This window comes from Ambystoma mexicanum, chromosome 7q (genome assembly GCF_040938575.1).
Source record: "Ambystoma mexicanum isolate Mex_15411 chromosome 7q, UKY_AmexF1_1, whole genome shotgun sequence".
Taxonomy (NCBI): Eukaryota; Metazoa; Chordata; class Amphibia; order Caudata; family Ambystomatidae; genus Ambystoma; species Ambystoma mexicanum.
Window position 1 is genome coordinate 789,368,180 of NC_090941.1, and position 26,531 is coordinate 789,394,710.

Genomic DNA, 26,531 nt, shown 5'->3' on the forward strand with positions numbered 1-26,531 from the left:
GGAGGATGTCTTCCTTGGAGAAGTTAAGATTCATTTTTTCTAGAGTCCGTGTTGTAGGATGAGTCCACTTTCCTTTTTTGCGATAGAGGTTCATGAAGTGGGCGATCCACACCGTTTCAGGTAGCATATTAGCCATCAGCGCGGATTGTGGTGCACCTTCGTTGTTCAAGATTCTCCAGAACTCAGCCGAGTTTTTATTTCCCATATTTTGCATCATAAATTCTGCATCTTTTTGGAACATTAAAGCTTTTAGGGATCTTAGCCAAGTTCTGTATTTTTGTTTTGCAGTGCGCTTTGCTTGCAAATAGCTTATGGTATCCTTAGTTCTTATATGTCTTATTGTAACTCGTAAATCTCACTTCCTTCTCATGACCTCCACATCGAATTTGTGTTTGTTGACAAAGCCAGGTTTATTGGGCCCTTGTTTTTTTTTTCCACAAAATGTTGTAGTAAGTGGACGTATTCCACACCAAGTTCTTCGTTGATGTAGACGTTTTTAAATTTAGAAACTTCCTCTGTCTGAAGTTTCAACCTTACTCTGTTTGACTCCACCAGGATCTGATGATTCCAGGATCTATGTTCTACCTGCCTTGAGCGTGTCAAGGACAAAATCACCATCTCGTGGTCACTATGAGACATGGGCAGTATCAGTAGAGACAATGTCGATTGCTGTTTTTTTCTGACACAAAAAAATATTCCAGAATAGATTTTTGTTCATTTCTCCTCCACGTTGGATTTGCCGGTATATCACAAATGGTGTTTACATTTAGCATTGCAAGGTTTCTAACATCCATCTTCAACATCCACTTTGAGGCCACATTGTCGGGTACATAGATGACTTCAGTATTTTTCAGCTTTGTGGCCACACAGTTGATGTTCAAATCCCCACATATTATGATGTATATTGTCTCATTGGCTAGCAATAACTCTTCGACCACTGTTGAAACTTGGTCTATATAGAGAGTTGTCCCAACTTGCAGATGGTTCCAGTATAGATTAATAATGTGGAAGAGGCTCACGTTGACATTTAGGGTCCTGGCTGTGTCAATCGTTTTCACCTGTTTGAACGCTGACGGATCAAGTGAGTTAGTAATAAGACAGCCTGAACCTTTTTTAACGAATGTTAGCAGGCCTACCATTGGTCGTCCTCTGGATTTTTTGAAGGCAGGGTTAATTGCCACTTCGTAGGCATCAGAAGTCGGACAAGCGTCCATCCAGGTTTCCTGGAGACAAACTACGTCAAGATCAGCCAGCCAGGGTTCTTGAAATAGGTGTGAGAAAACCTTATTATTACAGGATCCAATCTTAAACACAGAAGGCTCCTCTTCTGCCTGGTGTTACTGTCTTGTTGGTCTGTTAAGAGCCAACCAGCACCAGTCATTTGGGTCTCCGCTTTGTTTCTTTGGAGATGTCAAGTCAACACACCTCATTTTCAAGTCACAGTCTCCTTTGATTGTGATTTTAATATTTTTGTCTTTGGGCAGTTTTCCTAAAGGTCCACCGTTGGCACAAATAGCAGCCACAATTTTCCCTCTATTGTTAAGTTGATGAAAATCACACACTCTGGTGGCTTCTAAGCTTTTCTTCAGCTCTTCTTCCTTATCTCTTCTGACGAAAGGCACTTTCCTGAGAGGAATGTCATGTTTGTTTTTTGAAGCTTCAGTCCCATTTTCGGTTTCAAGTTTCTCCAACACTTCCGAAATGTCAAAGCTCAGGGACATAAGTACAGAGGCTTCATCTAGGACAATGTTTAAAACAATTTTAGATCTGAAATGTACAATGATTTTGTCATTGTTGTCTTCTTCTATAAATTCAACTGTTTTGATATTATCAGATTGAATAGTTCTGAGGGAGGGCACGTAGTGAAATAAGTGTAGGACGTTAGTGCGATTAAGAATTAATTTATTGCAACTTTCGATACGTTCCAACCAAGCTCTATGAGGCGTTTGAGCTTTATCTCTAAGGCTTCTTTTGTTCTTATTCACAGGTTGCAATCAATTTTGGTCAGAACTTGTAGTCAGGCCGATTGCCTGATTACAGTCCGGTCTTGATCTATTCTTGTGCATGTTGTTGTTTTCAGGATCTTCAGAGATCTTCTCATTGGAATTGCAATATATCTGCATAGGGTCCCTCATGTTTGAGTCTTTTCCCATCTGGGGCTTTGATGAAATCCATATTTCGTTGAGAACTTTTCGCCTGTCTTCCAGTGTTTTGAAAATAGGACTTGAAGGTACATCCAGTTGTCCATCTTGCTTAACGTTTTTTTTTCAAAGTACAGATTCTGTTGGCCCCAGCTGATATTTGAATGGGCACTGAATCTCTTCGTTTCTTGTTTTTGGAGGATGGAGATCGACCGGCACATCTCCCTCTTCAATCTCATCAGCCTCATCTTCAATCTCTGGGTCTTAATACACAGACAGATCCATAAGATCGGTAGAGGGTTCCTCCACACTTTCTGGTGGTGCTGTATGCCCTTCTGTCCTTTCAGTCTGCTTGAAAGGTAATGGATCTTTTTTCTTTGCTGAGCATCTCTCCACTGTATTGGTGTTATGAACAGTAACGTTAACAGTTTTGAGGTTTCGGAGGAATTTTCTTGAGTTATTACAGTGTCTTTGATTTTTTGTTCTTTGCTTTTTTTTTTTTTTTTGTTTGTCCTGGATTTGTTCCATTTGCTATGGATTTTTGTGAGGCGTTTCCTTTAAATATGTCAAATATTTGGTTATTCTTTTCGTCAGTCTGTGGATTCGAGATCTCTGGAGGTGCTTGGGGGGCACCCACACCTGTTACCACAGCCGATGTAGAGGGATTTTGAGGATCCAGGGCTGAAAGATTGCTTGAACTCTTGCTGGTTTCCAAGACACCAGCAAAGCTCACGCTTTTGGCTAAACCTTCTGTAGCATTTTACGGGCACACACCTAGTCCAACTTGTGGGGTCGTTGATTTAGCAAGATTTGCGTCACGATCACACAGTTTCTGGGGGAATTGAGGTGTTCTTAAGTCTGTTCAGTCAGCTATGCTCGTGGCTACTAGAGCTTACAGGGAGGGATTTTAGATTCTTCTAATATCACTCCAGTCTCCTTAACTTTCTCGAATACCCCCATGGTGGTTTGGTGCTCATTAAGGCAGTCGTCCTTCTGTTGGACGTTATGTGACGTAGTATCGATGCTCCAATTATGCGGTTGCACGTCAACTTTCTTTTGCACACCCCGAGTCTCCGGTACAGGACGATAGAGGGTGTCATGTGTCACAGCTGATCGATATTTCAACAAACTTAAAACCTCTCTAGCAATCTCTGCCAGTAATTTTTTATCTAGTCTGTTTTCTTTTTGATCTATAATTGTTTCAAGTGACAAGTCCATTTTTTTTTGTGTCCACATTCTCCTTTTTCGATGTGTTGATGTCTCTTTCCATGTTTACTAGTTTCGAGTTAATTAGCGCCAATAAAGTTGCCAAGTCTTTGACGTTCCCATTAATTTGTTCATATAACTAAGAAGGGGGGATCGTGATTGCCATAGATGACATCAGTATCGGTTGGAGTTCTTTGATAAGTTTTTCGTTCAGCCTAAAGTCCGATTGACGATCTTGTTTATGTAATAGCACTTTTGTTCGTCTAACTTTTGGATAGTACCGCTCTATAATTGAAGAGTCAGATTAGCAGGTCTCAGACGAAGTAAGGCTCGGATCATAGGTTTCACCATCCGCTCTGTTGTATGACAACACTTGTTTTACTTCCCTTGACCTTTTAAGTCGCAGTTGTGTCTTATCCTGCAAGGGGGGTCGCTGTACTTGGGAGCAAGCTAAGGGAGGAGAGACAAAGTAGTCAGCTTGGCTTTTATTAGTCAGTGCATTTTTCAGAATTTGAGGTGATTCTCCGTATGAAGTATTGTGACTAGCGCCAGATCAGCCCTTGGTGATGCACACAGAGGACATATAACTTCTTTCAGATCCAGATGCTATAATGTCTCTTTTGTTAGAAAAGTTCCATGTTTTGTTTATTTGAGAAATACCTTGCAGAATTCTATTTACAACTTCTAGCAAATTCCTTCTGTTGTTATTGTTTGAGGATACATCGCGCCTTCCATTTAGCATGCGTGGATGTGTGTTTGAGGAGCGAAGCACGTCATCTTCATTGCAATGAAACTTTTGCCAAACCCAGGCGCCAAGTTAGTTTTTAAGCAGGCACATTCTGTTGTTTTATTGCACAGGCAGTCTGGCAAGCTCCTCCCCAGAGTCAGTCTCTCAGGCTGCACTGTGGATTTTAATTTGTGTCTGCTGTCCGTGTTAGACCCTCTCATCATGTGCGAGCACCAGGCTAAGACCATTAGTTTGGGCACGTTCCCCACTGGGAAATCAATAGGGGTTTCGGCCACCGAGGCTGGCAGTTCATTAAGGTTGGTGCAAAGCTTAACAGGAGAAGCTGTGGGAGTAGGGGCCAGGGAGTCACAGAGCTCCATGCCGCAACTTTCCTTTCTCCCTCTGTTCACCAGCGAATCAGGTGGCGGCACAGGGGCAGCTTCCTGGTTCCACGTTGCTGGGATTTCGCAACAAGCGGCCTCTTCCGCGGCTCCCTCCAGGCAGCCGCGCTCATCCGAGAGCAGCACCGAGGCCCCCAGGTCGACTGCCGGAGGCAGCCCACAACACAGGGGCTCCGGGGCCAGGTCCGCCACTACCCCGCCTCCGGGCAGAAGACGGTCCGCGCAAGCACAACACCACTGCACCGCCCCGCCTGAAAGAGACAGTGCAGCAGACGGTAAGAGAGCGCTCAGTTCTCTAATACTGGAGTCTGGAGGGGATGAAGGAGGGTTCAAGGGGGTTGGAGTGGGAGCCCAGAAGGGTGGGTGTGAGTGGGAGCAGAAGTGAGGCGGCTGAAGATGGCGAATGTATTGCAGTGTTCCGCGCCTCCCCCTTCCCTTGCCTTCCATGCTTCATCCATGTGGAGGCATTTGTACTTGCAGCCTCACGCTCAACAACAATGTCAACAATGTCAATTCCACTTCCATTGTTTGTTAGATTTTGTACTTACGCTTCATGGGTCCGTCGAGTTTAATAATTTAGCTGCAGTTACAGAGTTCCAACGTCACAGTTGCAACCTTGTGTGTGGGGGGTGGTCACAGCGAGGGCCGGATTTACGCAAAGTCCCTTCCATTTCAGGTGCCTCGCCCCCTCTCACCCAAACACCAAAACACACTGCGCACACCGCGTGTGCTGGGTGTCTTGTACTGCTTCCTCCTGGAAGCAGTGATGGCAATGAAAAACAAACTCCAGCAATGTCCAGCAGTAGAAGAAAGAGCCTAGGCAGTCTCAGACTCACCAAAACACACTGCACACACCCTTCTGGGTCTTGTAGATTCCTGGTGTACCCTCCTGCCAGGTATATTTTCCAAAAAGGACTGTTTGCCCGTTGGTTCCCTACACCAGGACTTCCTAGAATTTCACATTCTTTCTTGGTACAACACAGTTATTCCTTTTCACTGTGTCTACCTCTTTAGCTAGTGGCAAAGCTTGTTCCAATCTTTTCCAAACTGAAATCTCATGTAAGGGAGCTTGTACAAATTCTGCCCATCAATTTCCTTTTCAATGTTTACATTAATACAGTTTGGTTTGGGGCAATGCTTGTTTCAGTATTTTCCGAAACTGACCTTTCATGTAAGGAGAACTGTACAAATTTGACCATTTAACCCCTTGACTGCGGAGGATGCGATATCTCGTCCTCCGCACTGCTTACCTTTAGGGGTGCGGATCGCCTCCCCTGTTGCAGCAGCAATCCTCCCGACATCCAAGTAATGAAGGGGAGGACTTCCCCTTCCGTTCCTGGGGATCAGGGGGGCAGCCGTCAGGACGTCGGCACACGTCATCACCAGGGCATTTCTGGCCTGATTCTCTTGTGGGAGAGTTTGTTAGAAAGGGGAGACTCCCCTTTCCAACAAACCCTCCCACAAGTAGATTGCAGGTCGAAGATCATTCGATCCTCGACCAGCAATGGCCAATGGACCACCATGTAATTGAATTTGGGGGTACTCCCCACACAGGCCAAACAGGCCCCCGCTGTCATGATGCCTACCCCCGGGGACCCAGACCAAGTCCAGCAACCCCGGAAGCAGGCATCAAGTTATCCCAAGCAAGCACAACAACCCCTATTAGAGGCTGTTTGGGTCCCAGGCTATGGCGCCAAGCTCATATGGAGAGTCAGCCATAGGCGCCAGGCTCATAGATTAAAACTTACCTGATGCAGACCATGCTGCAAGCTTACCTGATGCAGACCATGCTGCAAGAGCTCCAAGCAAAAAGAGGCTTGGAAGGGACTACTTTACTTAGGGACTATTTTTTTACTCGGGCGGGGCTGGGGAGGAATACTTACCTGGGACTACTTTGGAGGCTATTTAAACCACGCCCTTAGAGCAGCACACGCTTTGCGTTATTCTGCATCCAGCAGCGTAACGCTCACCGTGCCTGCAAGTCTGCATCCAGCCTTCTTCCACGCCCGCCTCGAGTTTGGAGCTCCTAGAAAAAGGGAGAAAGAAGGAGAAAAGGTTAGAACAAGAGCAATACCTTTGATCCTTACCTGAATTCCCGATCCATTGCGCCTTCGAGCTGGAAGAAAGAAGCTATTTATGCGGGTCGCCTCGCCTGCTGCAGCGCCGCGCTGAACTCACCGGCCTTCGCAGCATCTTCACATTCCACTGCATCCTCCTGCATGTTCCCGCCGCACTCCGGCACCTAATGAGAAGACAAGAACAGCAAGGTGAGCCAAGGGAATACACAGAGGAATATTAGTTACCCCCCCATAGGCTTACCTGATTTTACCACCGGGGGTACTATTCCTCTTCACGGGTCGGCGCAGCTTCCACTGCATCTTCGCCGAACCTCGGCCCCTAAAGGGAAACAAAAGGACAGCAAGGTGAAACAAAGGGACTAACAAGGGGAACCCTCCTCACCACAATAGACTTACCTGATTTTACCGCCGGAGGTATTATTCCCCGAGACTTCATACTTTATCTCAGCACCTGAATAAGGGAGAAAGCAACAGGTTACATATTGACATTATTTTATCGAACTGTGTTGGAAAATACATATCCTTACCAGAATACTACCCGTTGCCACGAGGAACTCTTCATTAGGGTCAAGCTGCAACCTGCAAGGAATCGGACAAGAGTGAAAGTCAGGCATTTGAACTCTTACGAACTTTATACTTACGGCTTCTTGCCGGGAATCTCTGAGTCAATATTGTTCTGGAACTCACCAATTCCTTCGAGCCAGTGAAGCAACTGGTTATCAACGCGCCCCTGCGCTCAATGCAGGATGGAGAGCTCATCTTTTCAAACCATCAGGTGAGACTATAAGAGGGGACATCAAAGGTGATCTGTGGGGAGAACAGCGGGGGTGGGGGAATTTACGCTCAACTCCACGGGTGGTTAATTCCCTTTCTCCATTTGCAGAAGAATAGTCCTACGGGCCAAGCAAACGAAGCTAGGTGGGCCAGTCCAGTCCGTCATCTCGGCCCTACGCGTCACATTGATGGAGACCGCAGCTGTCCAGTTCCGATCGACGCCTCTGTGGGAGCCAGGTGAGTGTAACACCCACACTGACAAAAAAAATAAGGTGGCACACTGCTTTACCTTCTTTGGGGGCAAATGGGTGCTGTTTTGCACACATTTGACCCCAAGGAAGGCAAAACAAAATAGGGCACTTTGAGAAAGTCACACTTGGGAGCATCAGGGGGCTGGTCCTGTGCCTGTGGGGCCAACCCCCTCAGGAATCCCCCAAAGGATGGGCCGATCCTTTCTGTTTCCCAGGGAGTGGGGGGATGGAGGTCTGGTCCATTGTGCCTCCCCTGGGAAGTAGAAAGGAGCCATAGGTCACCAGGGAAATGTTTTGGGGGTGCCCCCCCCTCACCATAACAAAATTGAAATAGGTGGCGCAATGTTTTGCCTTTTTTGGCAGCAGATGGGTGCTATTTTGCACCAATTTGCCACGAAGGAAGGCAAAACAACATAGCACACTAGGAAAGTAGGCACACTTGGGGGCATTTTTCACCCCTGGGAAGCAGAAAGGATCCCAAGGCCACCAGGGAATTGATTTTGGGGGTGAGGGGCACCCCTCAGGTCAAACAGCCCCCACCCCCCACCCCCAAAAATGCTAACAAGGTGGCAACATGTCGTTTTGCCTTCTTTGGGGGCAAATTGGTGCTGGTTTGCACCGATTTGCACTCAAGGAAGGCAAAACAACATTCCACTCCATGTAGAGTGGCACACTTGGGGTCATCAGGAGGCTGGCCCAGTACCTGTGGGCCAGCCCTCTCAGGAGTCCCCCCACAGAGGAGCAGATTCTTGCTGATCCCCTTAGGGGGTGAAATTGAGGGTCTGAGCCTATTTTGCCACCTATTAAGCAGAAAGGAGCACTAGGCCACCAGGAGAAGGATTTTGGGGGTGGGGGGCTGTTTGACCTGTTGCCCGTCACAGCACCCCGGTTGTCCTGGATCTCTGGCTGGGCCACATTAGAGCTTTTCCCTCCGGGGGAAGCCCCATGACCGCCCCTGGGCTGGGGGAAAGGGCGTGGTTGACCCACATGTAAGGCAGACGCACATGGAACACCCATACTAGAACACTGGCTGGGCTGTGTTACAGCTTTTCCCTGCGGGGAAGAGATGGGGACCCTAGGAGGGCTCCCTGGGACAGCTGCTGGGCTTGGGAAACATCGACCCACATGGGAGACAGGCGCCCAGGCTGGGGGCAGCACTCTTGGCTGTCTGTCCTGGAGCTCCGGCCATGCCGCGTTACAGCATTTACCTGCAGCGAGGGCAGGGACCCCGCCGGGTCGCCCCATGACTGCTGCTGGGCTGGGGGCGGTAGACCCACGTGAAAGGCAGACGCCCATGGCCGGGAGCAGCACCCCCGGCTATACTAGAACACTGGCTGCGCTGCGTTACAGCTTTTCCATCCGGGGAGGGATGGGGACCCTGACAGGGCTCCCTGGGACTGCTGCTGGGCTTGGGGACGTGTCAACCCACATGGGCGACAGGCGCCCTGGCCAGGGGAACCACCCTTGGCCCTCCTGAAGCTCTGGCCATGCCACGTTATACCTTTTACTTCTGGGGACAGACTAGAGAAAGTGCTCAGAGAGGCCGACTTACAAATCGGAAAAAATTATTTAGTTCCAACCGACAGTGCATTATTGGCGGCTGGGTCCGTTTAGCTGCCTTAAAGCGAGAGTGCAATCATTTTCATTTTACATGACAGGAGATCTGTCGGTTATTCTCTACAGCTTTGTTTCAGTGTAGGAAAATATCAAATATATATTCTTTATAGAGGATAATCGTTATCTGTATTTAAAAAAGTCAAAATAAAGCTAGATAGGCTTGCAAAAAGTAGGAATCCATTCTCTTCTTTAGTGGTTTAGGATCACACACAGAGATAGACAATGTTTATAAATATTCATGCTCCCTCCAACATGTGATTCATGTCTCTGTGTAGTTTGTATACTTTTGAAAGATCCCCTATTCTGAAATAGCATTATGAAAAACTGAACAACTGTTTTGAAAAGTAACAGATCGACCTTACCTGGGAAGACGCTCCACTTCTTTCCCCCTTACTTTTAAGGCTTTGAAGTTCTTTTCCCAGTCATACACACTAATAAGGTGTTCTTCCACAAGAGTTTCAATGTCTACTTGCCCAATAACAATCCACTCCTGTTCCATTCAAAGGAAAACAGATTTGGTATTTACAGGTAAAGACATACAGCTATCATTTTAATGTTAATCATTCAAAATTAAGACTACTTCAGGAGTTGATTGTACACCTCTAGATTTACGAAACACACAACACATGTTATGATCTAACACTCCCTAAAACAATTATGGTCATGTTAGAAAACTATGACTAAAAATAACAACATGCATTAGCACAGCAGTGGCTGTTGCGTGCTCCTTTTAAACAGCTTTAAGGCTAGTGCAACAATTCACAAGGTGTTGTCACTTATCCCCAAGGGGGAGCCCATTTTCATGAGGCTAGGGAGATGAGGCTGCTACCCAATAGTCCTGCTAGGGGTGGTTTAATCTGGGAGGACCTCATAGGAAGGAACTCCCCCTCTGGGGAGAATGATGACCACCTGGGGTGTAGTCGAGGAAATCCCATCACCCCCACACATTCCTTGGTCCTACACCAAATCCTTCCTTAGAAAGCAAACACGTGTACAATTGTCATAGTGATGAAATCAACCAAGTAGGAAGGACTAGGGCAAGGAAGAAAATCGGAAGTACTGCCACAAGGTTGCTCCCTGGAGTCATGAAGAGTACCCCGCGATCATGCACTGAAGGTGCTGATGATAAGCAGAGGCGAGACCAGTCCTACATAAAGGAAACTGAAGACGGACTTGACATTGTCATCAAGGAGCAAGGAACCCGGGAGATTGGAATCCCAACAGAAGCAGGCGGAGCAGCCGGCGAGACGCTGTGAGAGCAGACCGGAGGCTCTGAAGGAGTAGACCCCTCTGCCAGTCCTGGAAAGAAGAGTGGTGGTGCAACCTTGGCCAGGTGGACCACAGGTCCCACAGACGCCTAGAATGCAAAGGTGGGAGATCCACAAGAATGCTGTGCAGCCCGCCGGCTGTACGAGAAGGTGCTTAGAGGCAGCAGAGCAGGAGACCTATCCCTGGAAGAACCGGGTCAGTGCCTGACCCTGCGTGATGTCTTAATACCACTTGGGCCACTTGGGAATATGCTTTTGAGTGTGTGTCTAAGCAGTAGTGTTGTGTAAATGTGTGAATGAATCTCAAAGGAGCTGCTTTACAAATTGCAGCTAATGGAACATTTGCAATGAAAGCTAGAGTAGCCCCTGTACCTAGAGTAGAGTTGGCTTTGCGTGGGAAAGGTAAGGATTTATTGGATAGTGAATAGCAAACTTGGATGCATTTGATTATCCACTTTGAGATCGCAAACTTGAGACATGATCTCCTTCCCTACCAACTGCTATGGAAACAAAGTGCTGGTCTGTTCTCCGTAGTGGTTTAGTTTTATCTAGGTAGTGCATGATAGCTCTCCTTACATCCAGAGTTTGGAGGCTTCTTTCTGCTATATTTGTTGGGTTTTGGAAAAGTTCAATGGATTAGTTAACATGGAACTTTGAGATGAATTTAGGTGAAAAGCAAGGATGTGTTCTGAGAACCACCTCGTCTTTGTGAATAGTAATAAAGGGATGTTGAAAAGAGGGCTTTTAGTTCACTGACCTTTCTTATTCATGAAAAGCAGTCTTATATGTTAGATGTCTAAGAATAGCCTTGTGCATTGGTTCAAAAGGTGGACCCATCAGTTTTGGGAGCACAACATTTATGTCTTACCCCAGAGGTGGATTCGACATTGGAGGGTAGGAACCAGTTACTTATCTGTAACTCTGTTCTCCAGCATGTGTCTAGGTAACTGGAGGGTCAGCTCACGGAAAAGTGGGAGGACTTAAGAGCTAATAATACTTGAAACAAAAGAGATGGCGTCCTACCACTTACGTTTGGTCACTTTACATATACATTTTTGTAAAGGCTGGATTATTCAGCATGCTTGGTATGACAGAAGCCATTTCATTAAGCTAACTCTCATGAGTAATCAAGAAGACTAGCAGTTAAGCCCTTATAGGTTACACTGTAGCTTTTTATTTAGCCAGTGTTAGTAGGTGCAGAGAAAGTTTTTTCTACATTCAGTTTAACATGATACTTTTTAGTTTTTTTGTGTACATATAAATCAAAACACATTCATCTTCTTTAACAAATGCATCAAGGAAAGGTAGCAAATGCTTAAAGAAAATGAACAAACAAAACATACACATACATAATCATTAGGGGTTTGCCTAAATGTGCAATGTATGCAAAGAAACAGTGTAGTGTTTTAACACAAGGCAACCAACTGTATAAAGTGCATAGAGTCCAAATCATGAATCAAAGAAAGGACATTTTTTCCTTCCTGACACTGAATGTATTGTTATTGACTCATAGGAAAGAAGGGGACCTAGTCGTTGGTCTGGCATGGATTCATATGCTCATGAATATTGTTAGGCAGAAACCTGTGCAGTTCCCTTAGGGACCACTGCAAAAGATTTAGGACTACAGGTGGTTGGCAGTAAACCCAATTGGTAGCAGTCTGTACCAACCAGATTTACCTGGTAGCTGTGGCTGTGCCGTCAGACTTCTCTCAAGATGAGTTAGGCAGTATATAGAGTATACACAATAGGTACAGAGACACAGTAGTACAAGCAAACACTGACCCGAGCTTTGGTGTAAAATTATATAATTATTTATTTAAAGACACACTTGTAAATTACACTAGCACAAAAAGAGGTAAGTAAATTCAACACACAGTCACTATTATATGACAATGCATTACTTACCGTAAAAGCATTTCTGATGGTTGTATCTGCTTAGATTCACATGCTGTGCATAGGTCCGACATCCAGTGGTCACTGCGGAGTATTGCATTTTGTTTTTCGTAGTCGAAAAAGGGGACGTCGACAAGGCGTGTCTGTAACACTATCCCTATAGTGACGTGCGTTGTACCCACAATCCCTCACGCGTCAAGGTCCCTCTGTTTTGTATTTTTCTGCCCTGAGGGAGCCTTCTAGACGTGAGTGAGTACAGAAAAGAGAGAAATATAGAAAAGGATGTCTATGTTCCTTCCATCCGAGCGGGGAGGAAGGGTGGGCGCATGTGAATCTAAGCAGATACAACCATCAGAAATGATTTTACGGTAAGTAATGCATTGTCTTCTGATGTTTGTTAATCTGCTTAGAATTACATGCTGTGCATAGACTAGCGAGCAGTACCCAGAGTTGGCGGTGGGTGATGAGAAGGAACAGTAGAGAAAAGATGTCTTAATACTGCCTGTCCCACCTGGGAGTCAGATCTAGAGTGTGCATCTAGACAGTAGTGTTTTGTAAAGGTGTGCACAGAACTCCAGGTAGCCGCTTTGCAGATGGACTCAAGGGGAACATTTGCAATGAACGCTATGGAAGCCCCAGTGCCTCGAGTGGAATGTGCTCTTGGCTTGAAGGGTAGTTCTCTCTTAGCAAGAGTGTAACAGAGAGTGATGCATTGAACAATCCATCTAGATATAGTGGACTTTGAAACCGCATCTCCTTCTCTTCCTGCTGCCACAGAGACAAAGAACTGATTAGTCTTTCTCAGTGGTCTGGTTCTTTCCATGTAGAACATGACAGCTCTGCGTACATCTAGTGTATGCAGACTCTTTTCTCCCAAGCTGGAAGGGTTTTGAAAGAACGTTGGTAGTTCTATTGACTGGTTTACATGAAATTTCGAGATGAATTATGGTGCAAACCTTGGGTGTGTGCGTAGAACCACCTTATCCTTGTGAACTGTTACAAAGGGGTCTAGTACAGAAAGAGCCTGTAGTTCACTTACTCTCCTAATGGAGGTGATAGCTATTAGGAAAGCAGTCTTAAGAGTGAGGTCTTTAAGAGTTGCCTTGTGCATGGGTTCGAAAGGAGGGCCCATGAGTCTAGAAAGTACCACATTTAAGTCCCATCCGGGAGCTGAGTTAGCTATCGGAGGGTGTATTCTCTTTACCCCCTCCATGAAGGCCTTGATAACTGGTATCTTCCACCACGACACTTTCAGTTGGGAAGTGGTGTATGCAGAAAGTGCCGCTAGGTGGACTTTAATGGAATTGAACACTAGACCTGAATCCAGTAAATGGGTCAAGTACAGAACAATGTTAGTGGGAGAGCAGTCAACCGGGTTGATGCTCTTACCTCTACACCAGATGACAAATGTTTTCCACTTGCTAGAATAGCAGTGGCGAGTATTAGGTTTTCTGGCTTCCCTGAGGATGTCCATACATCTCTGCGGGAGTTGTAAATGTCCAAATTCTATGATCTCAGGAGCCAGGCTGCTAAGTTCATGGTCTGAGGGCATGGATGCAGTGTCCTGCCCTTGTCCTGTGACAGCATGTTGTACGGGCAGGGAAGTTTCACTGGGGGAGATAGGGACATCTCAATCAAGTGAGCGAACCATGGCTGCCGGGCCCACATTGGGGCCACTAGTATCATGGTAACCTGCTCCTGGTGCATCTTGTGCACCACTTTGTTGAGAAGGGGAGTCGGGGGAAAGGCGTAAACAAATTTCCCTGACCATTGAATCGACAGACCGTTCCCCTTGGACTGGTTCTGGGGGTACCTGAAGGCGTAACTTTGGCATTGTGAGTTCTCCAGAGTTGCGAACAGGTCTATTTCCGGGAATCCCCATTGCGTGAAGACGTCTAAGACGATGTCTTCGTGCAATTGCCATTCGTACTCTTTGGGCAGGGGGAAGTCTCTGCCGAGTTTGTCTGCTAGCAGATTGAGTTCCCCTGGTACATGTTGTGATAGTAGGAACATGTTGTGTTTGAGAGCCCACTTCCATATATTCTGGGACAGCTTGGACAGTCCTGGAGAGTGAGTGCCCCCTTGCTTGTTGAGGTAGTACATGGCTGTGGTGCTGTCTGTGAGGACCATCACTGTCTTCCCTTGTAGGTGTTCCTGAAAGGCTTTCAGTGCTTTGAACACCGCTAGTAGTTCCAGCAGGTTTATATGCTTGGATGCTAAGCTCGGAGTCCACACTCCGAGAGCAGTCTGATGGGATAGGTGAGCCCCCCATCCTGTAAGGGATGCGTCTGTGGTTAGAGTGGCTTCCACTGCGGGTGTGGCAAAAGTTTTTCCTAATAACAGGTTTTCTTTTGTCCACCACCGTAGCGAGAGAACCAAGGCCTGCGAGACCACCACTAGATCGTCCCATTGTCCGCTGGCCTAACACCACTGGCTGTAGAGCCACTCTTGCATTGGGCGCATGCGCAGGCGCGCGTGAGGTACCAAATAAATACATGACGCCATCATCCCTAGCAAGCGCATTGCTTTGCGTACCGTCACCTCTCGACCTGCCACATAATGGGGGATCTGAAACATCATGTTTTGGACCCTCTCGTTGGAGGGGAAGACGAGGCCGTCCTTTGTTCGAATTAGAGCCCCTAGGAATTGTTTGATTTGGCTGGGGTCTAAGCTGGACTTCTTTTCGTTGATGGAGAAGCCCAGTTAAGACAAAAGGTCTACGGTCTTTTGGGTATTGGAGAAGCATGTTTCGTAAGAATCCCCTGTTATGAGCCAGTCGTCGAGGTAAGGGTATACCGGGATGGATAACCTGCGCAGGGGGGGGGCGTGGCTTGGACGGCCATGTAAAGGGTCGCACTCTAGAGGAGCTCCGTTGATCCTGTCTTGATCCTGGTGGAAAGGTGCGTCCACGGGGGCCGGCCGACGCTGGAAATCGATGTCCAGGTGTGGGAATGCCACCACCACACCCGCTGAAAGTTTGTGATGTCTGGGAGACCCGGAAACCGAAATAAATGCGATTCACTGGGATGAGCCCTGAGTAGGCGGACAACACAAAATGGCGGCGACACTTTGCGAACACCGAGGACCGTGAAGTCATCGTCGCGATCACGAGCGCAGGACCTACGGGTCCCTTTGTGTGGGGACTAGTACACGATGAGCACCGCCTAAGACGCACGGTGGTCCGGCGAGCTGGAGGGCCGAACGGATGCAGCTGTGACGACGAGACCGTGCGCCCGGGAGCTGGGGTGTTTTGGGCGTGTTGGGTGCCCCACAGTGTGGTGGGCCAGGCTCGGCGCCCGCACTGAGTGGCGTGATCTCCCTTCGGCGCCTGGCGGGACGGGCCCCCGCCCGACTCATACAACAGTATGACCACGAGAGGTGTGAGACCCAAGGCCAAACAGCCCACGATGGAGGCCTACGCCAAATCCCCCTCAGGGGCGGAAGGAGGCAAGAACAAAGAGACCCCCGTGGCGGTCGCAGAGTCGCCGGGCACGATACAGGAGGTGCTGGCGGCGATTGCGGACTTAAAAGTGTCATGGGAGACCAAGTTGGGCCTTGCCATGAAAGAGCTGCAGGAAGGCCTAGACCTCAAGATCGGTGCCATCCAGGAGGAGGTAAATCTGCTAAGACAGGATGTGAGGGCGATCTCGGAGCGCACGGGGACCATTGAGAAGGAGACGGCCACGAACACGGCAGACTGCGCTGCTCATAAGAGGGAGCTCCACGCCCTTGTGCAACGGGTGGGCAACATGGAGGACAGAGCGGAGCAGGCGGAGGGACGTGCCAGACGCAACAATATTCGTATTGTGGGCCTACCTGAAGGAACGGAAGGATCAGACCCCACGGAATTTGTGGAATCCATGCTTTTGCAGGAGATTACTGGCGGGGTGCTGACCCAGGGGTTTGCAGTCGAGAGGGCGCATAGGGCCCTAACCAGGAGGCCGCCTCCTGGGGCCCCCCCCGCGGCCGGTGATCGCAAAAATTCTGAACTACCGAGATCGCAAAAAGATTCTTGAATTCTTTCGAAAAGGGGGAACGATTGACAGAGGATCGGGCAGGATCACGGCCTACCCTGACTACACGCTACAAGTACAGCGGAGTCGGATGCACTTCGGGGCGGTGAAAAGGAGACTGCGAGAAGCTGGCCATCGCTATATGCTACTCTACCCGGCCAAATTGAAAGTTTTTTACAGAAACAGATCCCTGTTCTTTGAAACACCGACTGAAGCAATGGACTGGCTGGACACGCTGGGCAGTCCTCAGGAACCGGGCATCCAGGCGGAGACTACGGAAGATAAGTAGCTTACGGCTGTGTCGCCTAGGGCAATGGGGCCGAGACATTGGGACTCGAATATAGTCATTTATACGGCACATGGTGCGTGTGATGTGGTGCTGACTGGCTGGCCCATTGGGCGTGCCTACCTTTGGTTACATGGCTGGGAGCTCCGAGAGGCTTCCTTTGTCCCCAGTAGTAACATATCTAGTTAGTTAGGTCGCTGTTAGATCGGCAACGCCCCGCGGGGTCCTACTCCTCGTATACGGGATAAGACCAGATGCGGGTGGGCCTGAGATCCAGGGATGGAGCTGGGCTTTTGTTGGGGTGGGATGGGTTGTTTGCTGTGGTGTGTAGTTGGGAAACAGGGAGGGGGGATGGGGATCAAGGATGGGAGAGCCGGCGGAGAGTTAGACAAAGGGAGCATTGTGGGGAGGGCGGGGTTGAGCACAGACCGAACTGATGGCATCTGATAATCTTCGCATAGCTACCTGGAATGTCCGAGGCCTCAATAGCTACCTCAAGCGGAACAAGGTAATGCTATACCTGAAAAGGATGCGGGTAGATATAGCCCTGCTACAAGAGACCCACCTCACTAGGGAGAAATTGGAGGTGGTCAAGAGAAAGTGGAAGGGCAATGTGGTGGGTGCCACGTACTCGGCGTATGCTAGAGGGGTTATCACCTGGGTGGCGCCGCACGTGCCGTTCCGGGTGCTTGACTCGATAGTGGACCCGGAGGGCAGAATGGTGGCGATAACAGGACTCCTGGAAAACAGGGAAGTGCACATCCTCAACCTGTATGCCCCCAATCATGATACTGCAGCCTACTTTAGATCCCTCTATGGCAAAATAGGCCCCCTGGTAGGGGGCGCGATGGTGTGGGGTGGGGACTTCAACTGCGTCTTGGATCCCAGAATTGACCGGTCCGCTGATACAAAAGGGAAAATGTCGCCGGCGGCCAAGGCGCTCGGGACATTGCTGGGAGACCTGGGACTGGTAGATGTGTGGAGGAAACTCCACCCCACAGATAGGCAGTATTCGCACTATGCGGCGCCATATGACTCATACACGAGATTGGATTATGTGTTTGGGACTGCCGAGATAGCGGGAGAAATAGTGGGGGCAGAATACAAGGCCCGAGTATTGTCGGACCATTCGCCCCTGGTGGTAGAGTGGCGACACCAACCCCCTAGGCCTCGGGTCCCCACATGGAGGCTTCGGTCGGAGGCACTGCAGGATGAGGGGTTCCGGGAGGACTTGAGGGTTGCCATCGGGGAATACTTTGAGATAAACACGGGTAGCGTGCGCTCTGTGGGAACTCTGTGGGAGGCCTTTAAGGTAGTGGTGCGTGGAGTGGCCATCTCTAAATCCAAGGGACTTCAAGGGGGTATCGAGAGGGAGCTTCAGGACACCGAAAGGGAACTGGAGAGCCTAGCTCGTCTCGAGAACGCCACCCAGGAGGACAAGACTAAGGCGAGGGACCTTCAGGTGGCGTGCAGTGCTCTTTGGGACCGACTATGCAGATTGAACCACAGGAAATACACCGAGAGGCTGCACGCGGGGGGCGACAAGCCAGGCAGACTGTTGGCTTGGCTGTACAAGAGCGAGTCCCCCCGGGTGGTTATTCATGAGATCTGTGGTGAGGACGGTTGTCTTCGCAACACCCAGGACGGGGTGAACGAGGAATTCCTCAGGTTCTACAAACGTTTGTATGAGGACACTGGGGAAGACAGGAGTCAGGACATCCTGAACACACTCAAAGACATTGGTCTGCCCACCCTAGATGACCTGGAGCGGGAGGAATTGGACGCCCCTGTCACTTCAGACGAGCTGGAGGTGGTGATCCGGGGCCTCCCCACGTGTAAGGCACCTGGATCGGATGGATTGCCTAGTGAGTTTTATAAGGTGTACGTGCAGGAGCTGCTCCAGCCACTGCTGGCCATGTTTAACGAGGCATACGAACAGGGAGAACTTCCGTTGTCCCTCCGTGAGGCCATGATTGTCCCATTACTGAAACCAGGCAAGCCGGCTGTTGAGTGTGGATCTTATAGACCTCTGTCCATGCTTAACCAGGACAGCAAAATACTCACGGCGGTGCTGGCCAACAGGTTGAAGAAGGTGATCGGCAAGCTGATCCACCCGGACCAAACGGGATATGTCCCGGGCAGGAATATCACTGATAACCATAGGAGGCTGCACCATGTTATCGACCATACTAAGGACGACATGGGCGAGATGGCGGTAGTGTCGCTGGATGCGGTCAAGGCCTTCGATTCAGTGAGATGGCCTTGGCTAAAAGCGGCCCTGCAGGGATAGGGCGTGGGTCCTGGGTATATCAGATGGGTCCAGTTGTTATATAGCAGCCCGGTGGCGAGGGTCAAGACAGGAGCCACAGTCTCGGATGCCTGGCAACTCAGTAGGGGGACCAGGCAGGGATGCCCTTGGTCACCCATGTTATATATACTCGCGCTGGAGCCGCTGGCGATATGCCTGCGGCAACAATACGGAGAGGTGGGCATTGGCACCGCCAGCGGCAGTCACTTAATATCTCTGTATGCGGACGACATGCTGCTTTACTTGCGCTACCCGGAGGAGAACCTGCAGTATGTACTGGAGGTACTGGATCATTACGCTGTCCTCTCGGGCATATCGGTGAACCCCAGGAAGTCTAGCTTGTTCCCTCTGGGCAGGTACAGGGATGTCCTGCTGGAGAGGCTGCCTGTGTTGCCAATACCATGGCGGACCGACACGTTTAGGTACTTGGGGGTAAATATCTACCACCAGATTGAGGCGGTACACAAGCATAACACAGAGAGAGCCATAGAGGGGGTCAGGAACAGCATGGCATTCTGGTCTAGATTGCCCCTGTCCATGATGGGGAGGGCGGCCTTGCTTAAAATGGTGGTCCTTCCCAGACTCCTGCATTTCTTTGTGAACGTCCCGTATTTGATCCCTAAGAGCCTATTTGTGCGACTTCATAGTATGTGTAGGGGCTTCGTGTGGGGTAACTCCAGGAATAGGGTGGCCCTGTGGAAGCTCCAGAACCCGTGCGAGAAGGGGGGTATAGGCCTGCCCAACTTCGAACAATATTATCTGGCGGGGCAGCTGTTGTATGTGGCCAGGTGGTTGTCTGATGAAGATTCGGCGGAATCTAGGTTGCTGCGGGAGGACACGGCCCCATACTTCCTAAGAGAGGTGGTGTGGCTACAAAGGAACAAACTGACAGGAAGAGGGCGGCTATTGAGGTTGGGATGGGAGGTCTGGCACAGAACGTGGAAATTGATGGGGGAGTCGGAACCGCTCTCTCAGCAGGCCCCGTTGGTGGCACTGTGCGGAAACGACTCCCAACTGTTTCAGTCTGTCCGTAGACATTGGGAGCCGGTGGGCCTGGCCACGCTCGGGGACATATGGCAGGAGGGGGAGGCGTTGGACTTCCAAAGGTTGCAGGATGAGACGGGGGTGCATAGAGGCCAATACATCACCTATGCCAGGCTTGTGAAACGCGTAAGAGAGAGATGGCCGGAGACAGCACTGGCAGATGACCCTGAGGCCTCCCTTGACACTATGTATGATGTCTCAGAGGGCGGGCATGAAATATCACGGATATATGAACTCCTTAGAGCGAAGGCTGGGAAAGAGTTGCTCCAACTGAGGCATGAATGGGAGGAGGAGATGGGTGGACCTATGACGGAGGGTCAGTGGAAGAGGGTCCTGAGGTATCATAAAAAGGTGTCCCGAAATGCACGGCTCCAACAACTCCAGCTGTACATTACTCACAGGGCCTACTTGACTCCCCAGAAGATCGCAAGGTTTGGAGGCTCGATCACTCAAAAATGCCCCAGGTGTGGGGAGGTGGATGCAGGGTTGCTACACATGTTTTGGGCCTGCCCGGAAGTGTATAGATTTTGGGAGGAGGTTAAGATGAAGCTCGCAGGTGGGGGAGTGGTGTTGGACGTGGGATCGGCTTGGTCGTGTATGCTTGGGATCTTCCCCAGGCCCAGACACTCTAGGCACCTGAGCAAGATGAGGGACCTGGCATATGTTCTGGCCAAACGCAGGATTGCCATGAACTGGAAAGCGGCCAGCAGGCCGAGAGTGGAACTATGGTGGGCGGACTTCGTGAGGTGGCCGGATGCGGAATCCGTGGTATGGTTTGAAGCGGTCACTAGAGGGGGGCGAGGAGGAGATAGGGCCCTTGCTGGCCTGGCGACAATTGGTGGCCTCTATGACCAACCCACAACAGGGTTTGGACGAATCTGAGAATTCGGATGATGGGCACACGGACAATGCTCCACCCGACGGTGCCCCGACTGATGATACAAGGGAGCCGGCTCTGGCTTGATGAGGGGTGGGGGGAGTTTTTTTTCGTATTTTTTTTTGTGTTTCTGTAATGTAATATGGTGCTTCGACGACGACATGCTGTAACAGTTGTATTGTGTTGTGTGCTGTTTGGTTTTCTAAAATATAAAATCAATAAAAAATATTTTTTAAAAAAAACCTGCGCAGGTGGGCCACTGCCAGTACTTTCGTGAATACCCTTGGTGCAGATGCTATCCCGAAGGGTAGTACTCTGAACTGGTAGTGTTTGTTCTCTATCTTGAACCTGAGGTATTTTCTGTGCGCTGGCAACATTAAAATATGAAAGTATGCATCTTTCATGTCCAGTGTTGTCACGTAATCCCCCTGTGATAACAGTGGGATTACTTCCTGCAAGGTCACCATACGAAACTTTTGGGGTTTGACAAACTTGTTCGCTGGGCGCAGATCTAATACAGGGCGCATGGTTAAGTCCTTTTTGGGTACAAGGAAGTACACTGAATAAATACCTTCTGTTACCTGAGATAGGGGGACAGCCTCTATAGCTTCTTTTTTCAGTAGCTCTTCTACTTCTTGAAGAAGAATAGTGAGGTGTTCCGGTGTCATGCGTCGGTTCCCTGGGGGTCTGTACTTCGGGGAACCGTTGAATTCGATGCAGTATCCGTGGGCTATGGTGGATAATACCCAGCGGTCTGACGATATTCCTGTCATGATCTCTGCTTCCAAAAGGTCAGGGTTTTCCCAACTCCCTTGGAAGCAGATCCATAACCCAGGTTCCGAGTGCCAACCAGTCCCAATTGGGACCTTTTGGACCCAGTCCTGGCGCCAGTGGCACCAGGCTCATAAATATGCCCAGTCCCAGCGCTGGAAGCGCCGGGCTCATAATGCTTGGGTGGACTTACCTGCAGCAGACCATGCTGCTTACTTGCCTGCCAGTTGAGCCTCTGATCCTCTTCTGTTTGGAACTACTTTTCCTGTTGGGTGGGGCAGGAGCCACTCCCTAGATTCAGAACACTGGAACTCTTCTGGAAAGCAGGAACTCTTTTCTTACCTAGGCGTGGCTGTGGAAGGAGACACCTAAGCACTACAGGAGGCTATTTAAACCACACCCGATGGATGAATCTTGCTTTGCGTTATTCTGCATCCTCTGCAGCAGAACGCTCATCGTGTCTTCTGCATCTGATCCTGGGCCTAAGGAAAAAGGCTTACCATCCTGAATCCAGTCTTCAGCAACACCTATAAAGACAAGAAAGAACAGGTTAGCATTACGGTCTTCAGTGACAGCTCTTCACTTACCTGGTCCATCGGCTGTCACCAACGCCTCGCGCTGCATTCCGGCATCTGAAAGACAAAAGCTTACCAACTCTTCGCACGCTCCGGAGGCCTTCGGCGCTGCATCCCGCATCTGAAAGACAAAACAAGGTGCGTTTAAAGACATTGGGGAACTTTAATACTCACGTGCCATTACTCCTTTCCACATCTAACCCAGTGGGTATTCCGGCACCCTGCAGCCGCTCCGAACTTGTACCTGCAAAATAAAAAGACAGTTAGAGCGCATCGTGAAGCAGGCAACAAGCGCTTACTTACGTGCTTCCAGGCGCTTCTATTCATCACACGGGCTCCATCTTCAACTCACTTCAGCCCGTCATCCGCCATCGCCGGAACCCTGCAAAACAAGAAACATCATTACTAAAGACTTTAAAGACATTAGAATTACTCGAAACTTACCGTTCGTGCAGTAAACGACGGACAGCAGTCCTCTGAAGTCAAGAGGCCTGCTCCCCTTATCCAGTGAAGAAACTGGTTACAGCACCCTGCCCCGAGGCAGATGGAGAGCACGGCGTTCACTTACCTAAGGTGAGAGCGTTAACCTTTGGGGTTCTACAGGAGAAGAGAAAGGGAAGAAGAGAGAGACATTCAATAACCCAGTTCCTTAATCCCATATTTTCTATCTGCAGACATCTTACCCTTCGAGTCAGACATACAGTGCACAGAGGTCCAGCCCAAAGAGCCAGCCGTGTGTTACACATCACCTTTGAAGATACGGTATACGCCCAGTCAAGACCGGCGCCTCTACGGGAATCAGGTGAGCGTTACAATTCCCTCCCATGCTGAAAGGAACGATGTTAGCCGGCCCCCGACCGGTGATGCATGGGAGGGGACCCGAATCGTCGGGTCATTTGTTGGTATTGGGCGTGGAACCTTTGGGGCTGGAGCCGCAACCTCTTCCTTTGCCACGGCGTTGGCCTCTTTGACTGAACTGGGTGTTGCTACCCTGGTTAGAGGGCCAGTTGGTAGCAGAGTAAAATTGCTGTTGGTTTTGCTGCTGGCGTTGGCCACGAAAGGAGCGTCTATTGCCATAGCTGCGTCTGTTAGGGGGCCTAGAAATTTGGTGAAGAGTCTTGATGGTATCAAACTCTTTCTTCGCATGTTCTAGGGCCTCATCAACTGCTTTCCCAAACAGATGTGTTTGTTCTATGGGCTTATTTATCAGGGAAGCCTGGGTTTCCGGCTTAAATCCCGAATTGCGCAGCCAGACATGGCATTTGAGAAGTATTCCCTGAACCAGGGAACGGCCAGCCGTCTCTGCGGCATCTAAGGAGTTCTTTACGATGCCCTGGTTTACAAGAGTTCCCTCTGAGATTATAGCTAACAGGCGTGAACGGAGGGGTTCTGGTGCGTCCTCTGCTTCGCTGCGCAGCTTGCTCCACTGTGCATCTGCGTAGCTAGCTAGTAGAGAATTGTTATTTGCAATCCTAGTTGAGAAGGCGGCGGAGGTCGTGATTCTCTTCCCAAGTGCATAGAGCTTCTTGCCCTCTTTGTCAGGTGGTGCCTCACTAGTGGATAGTGGTACCCCCGCTCTTTTTCTTGTATTAGTAACTACGAGGGAGTCCGGAATAGAATGTCCTCTGATGTACAAAGGGTCAGAGGACGAAGGGCTGAAGAGCTTTTCTATCCGAGGGTTGACCCCTCTGACTAAGGCCGGATTGGAAAGGGAAGGAGTTATTCTTCTCTTTATAGAAGCCAGGAGCGGAATAGACTGACTAACAGGGGCTTTTTCTTTAATAACTTTCTCTACAAAGTCTATGTCAGGAAGAGTCTCCCCTGTGTCTATTTCAAAATGCGCTGCTGCCTTGCGTAATAGTGCATTAAGTGAAGGTTGGTCATCTATGGGAGAGGTGTTTCCAATAGGTGAATCCTTGGGAGGAGAAGGGTGAAAGACATCAGGGTCTGAGTGCACTGATGGGGATTGCCAAGGCTGTACTGATGGGGATTGCCAGGGCTGCGAGGTAGCTGTATCTTCTTCAAAAGCTCCTGCACTAGTGTAAGGATCTTCTTCAAACCCCTCTTCCTCATGTTCTTCCTCTCCACCCAAACACTCCTCATCTTCCTGGAGGTATTGCTCCTCTTCAGTGAGGTCATATGCGTCTGTAGATGGGGGAAACAGCCTAGGAATCTTGACCCTAGGGTCATCCTGGGGCCATTCTCTTGGTCTTTAGGGTGTGGGTGGGTTTTGGCTTCCCAAAAACCTTTCCATTTTCTCCATACAAGAATGGAGTCTTTCAAGGGTCTCATGGGGGACCCCTGAATAGTCTAGAGGGGGGAAATCAGTGTCTTCATCTTCAAAACGCTTGGAACGCTCCCACAACGTCGAAGAAAGGTTTCCGTCGCCCTCTGAAAAGCCCTCCGGTAGTTCAGAAGTGCCCTTAGATGAAGGGGGCAGTTCCTGGCTACTCTTGCGCTTTTTCGGCGTTTCCATAGCTTTTTGTGCGGTATTCGACGTTTGTTTTGTCGTCCGCTTACGTTTGTCTTCGGAAACAATTCTCGCCAGGCTCTCGACAACGTGTTTGTCAGTAGAGGGCTCTGGTGTCGACGTTGCCTGCGTTATGCGTTGTTCCTCGACGGCCGCTCTATGGAGCGTTACGTCGGATGATTTTGAGGTAGCGCCCGTGTTTGATGAAAGCCCAATCGCTGGTCGCGGCTGCGTTTGCGGGTGGGGCTTGAGACCCTTACGGTCTGAGGTAGACGCCGGAGTGCCCTGCGTCCCCTTCGGCGCTGATGGATCCTTCGTCTTCGACGAAGAAGAGCCGTGGGTTGTGTGCTTAGGCCTATGGGTCTATGTGCGTCCTTGTCGCCGGGGTGTTCATCCCCATAAGCAGGGCGTGAGCCGAGCCCATCGGGGCCGGGGACGGACATCGAGGAGCGCGAGCGCTCCTTCTGGGGGTTAATGACTTCCGTAACGGACGTCGAGTTATCACCCTCCTCGTCACTTTCTGTAACAGCGGCAGCGGGTGAGGAAACTGACTTCGACATAGCGTAGTCCGCCCACCTCTTAACTTTTCGTTCTTTAAGAGTTCTTGGTTTCAAGAGCTTACAGGCCGCACAGCTGTCCTCCTTATGATCGAGGGGCAAGCAACGATTACAGAGCTTGTGTTTGTCCTTCCAAGTGTATTTGCCCCTACAGCGTGGGCAAAACTTAAAAGGTGTCCTCTCCATAGCTGAGGCAATAATAACTGGTGATAACAACCCCAAGGGAAAGATAGGGGAGAAAGAAAGACATTCTCAAAGAGAAGATAAAAGTTCGAACCCCCACTCTCCCTACTGTATGTTGGCCGGCGAGGCCACGCCACGTGTTCGGCCGCGCCGAAGGATCTCCTCCGTCTCTTCCCCTCCGTCGAAAACTTGCTCGGCGGAGAAACAGCTTCACAGATAACGTCGAGTGGAGGGATCTTTAACAATATAATAAGTATATTAAGGACCGAGGTCCGTAGTAAGTATTTGCAATGTCTCTCTAGGAGCTCCGCGTAAGGCGACCAGAAGCTGGGCGGAAAAAAACAACCTGAGGGACCTCGACGTGTGAGGGATTGTGGGTACAACGCACGTCACTATAGGGATAGTGTTACAGACACACCTTGTCGACGTCCCCTTTTTCGACTACGAAAAACAAAATGCAATACTCCGCAGTGACCACTGGATGTCGGACCTATGCACAGCATGTGATTCTAAGCAGATTAACAAACATCAGAAATATATATATATATATATATACAACCCTAATTACTTATTAGACAAGTTTTAGTGAGAAACACCACTTATTTTCAGACAGAGGTGAGCGCTTAACATAAGAGGGCACTCTAATAAGTTATTTAAAAAGGGAGGGAAAAGGCAGAGTTTTGCAAGCACACAAATCTCAATACTTTTCAAAGAACCACATTGAGGCAAGTTAGGCAAAGTTTACTGGAGAGCAAGTAAGCTCAAATTCCAGGCCCACTCTTAGAGAGACCAAGCGAAATGTGTCCAGGATCACACAGGGGGGGTTATGCCCAAAGAGTCTTGGTAAATAGTTCACAAAAGATTGAGATCAAGACAGGAAAAGTTAGTTAACAGGCCCCAGGCTAACCCAGGTTAGAAAGTCGAGGATTTACTGTCACCCCGAACGATCTGTCGCAAGGGAAGCCAGGCGGGACACAGTACCTGAAAATGGGAAGAATGCTCCAGCGGGGGCAGTTGTTCCTGGCAGCGGGTGCAAGTCGGGGTTTCGTCCAGAGGAAGAGGAGGTCTCGAAGTGGAGGAAAGCTGGAGGT

At 49.4% G+C, this 26,531-nt stretch overlaps 1 protein-coding gene across 3 annotated transcripts in view; it reads right to left on the reverse strand.

Annotated features, from left to right (window-relative positions):
- Positions 1-26,531, reverse strand: part of DYNC2H1 (dynein cytoplasmic 2 heavy chain 1) — a 3,314,293-nt gene that overhangs the window by 2,593,064 nt on the left and 694,698 nt on the right. For all 3 annotated transcript variants that reach the window (XM_069639013.1, XM_069639012.1, XM_069639011.1), the window contains exon 18: positions 9,558-9,685. In XM_069639013.1, the coding sequence (XP_069495114.1) occupies positions 9,558-9,685 (128 nt within the window). The remainder of the gene's footprint in view (positions 1-9,557; positions 9,686-26,531) is intronic.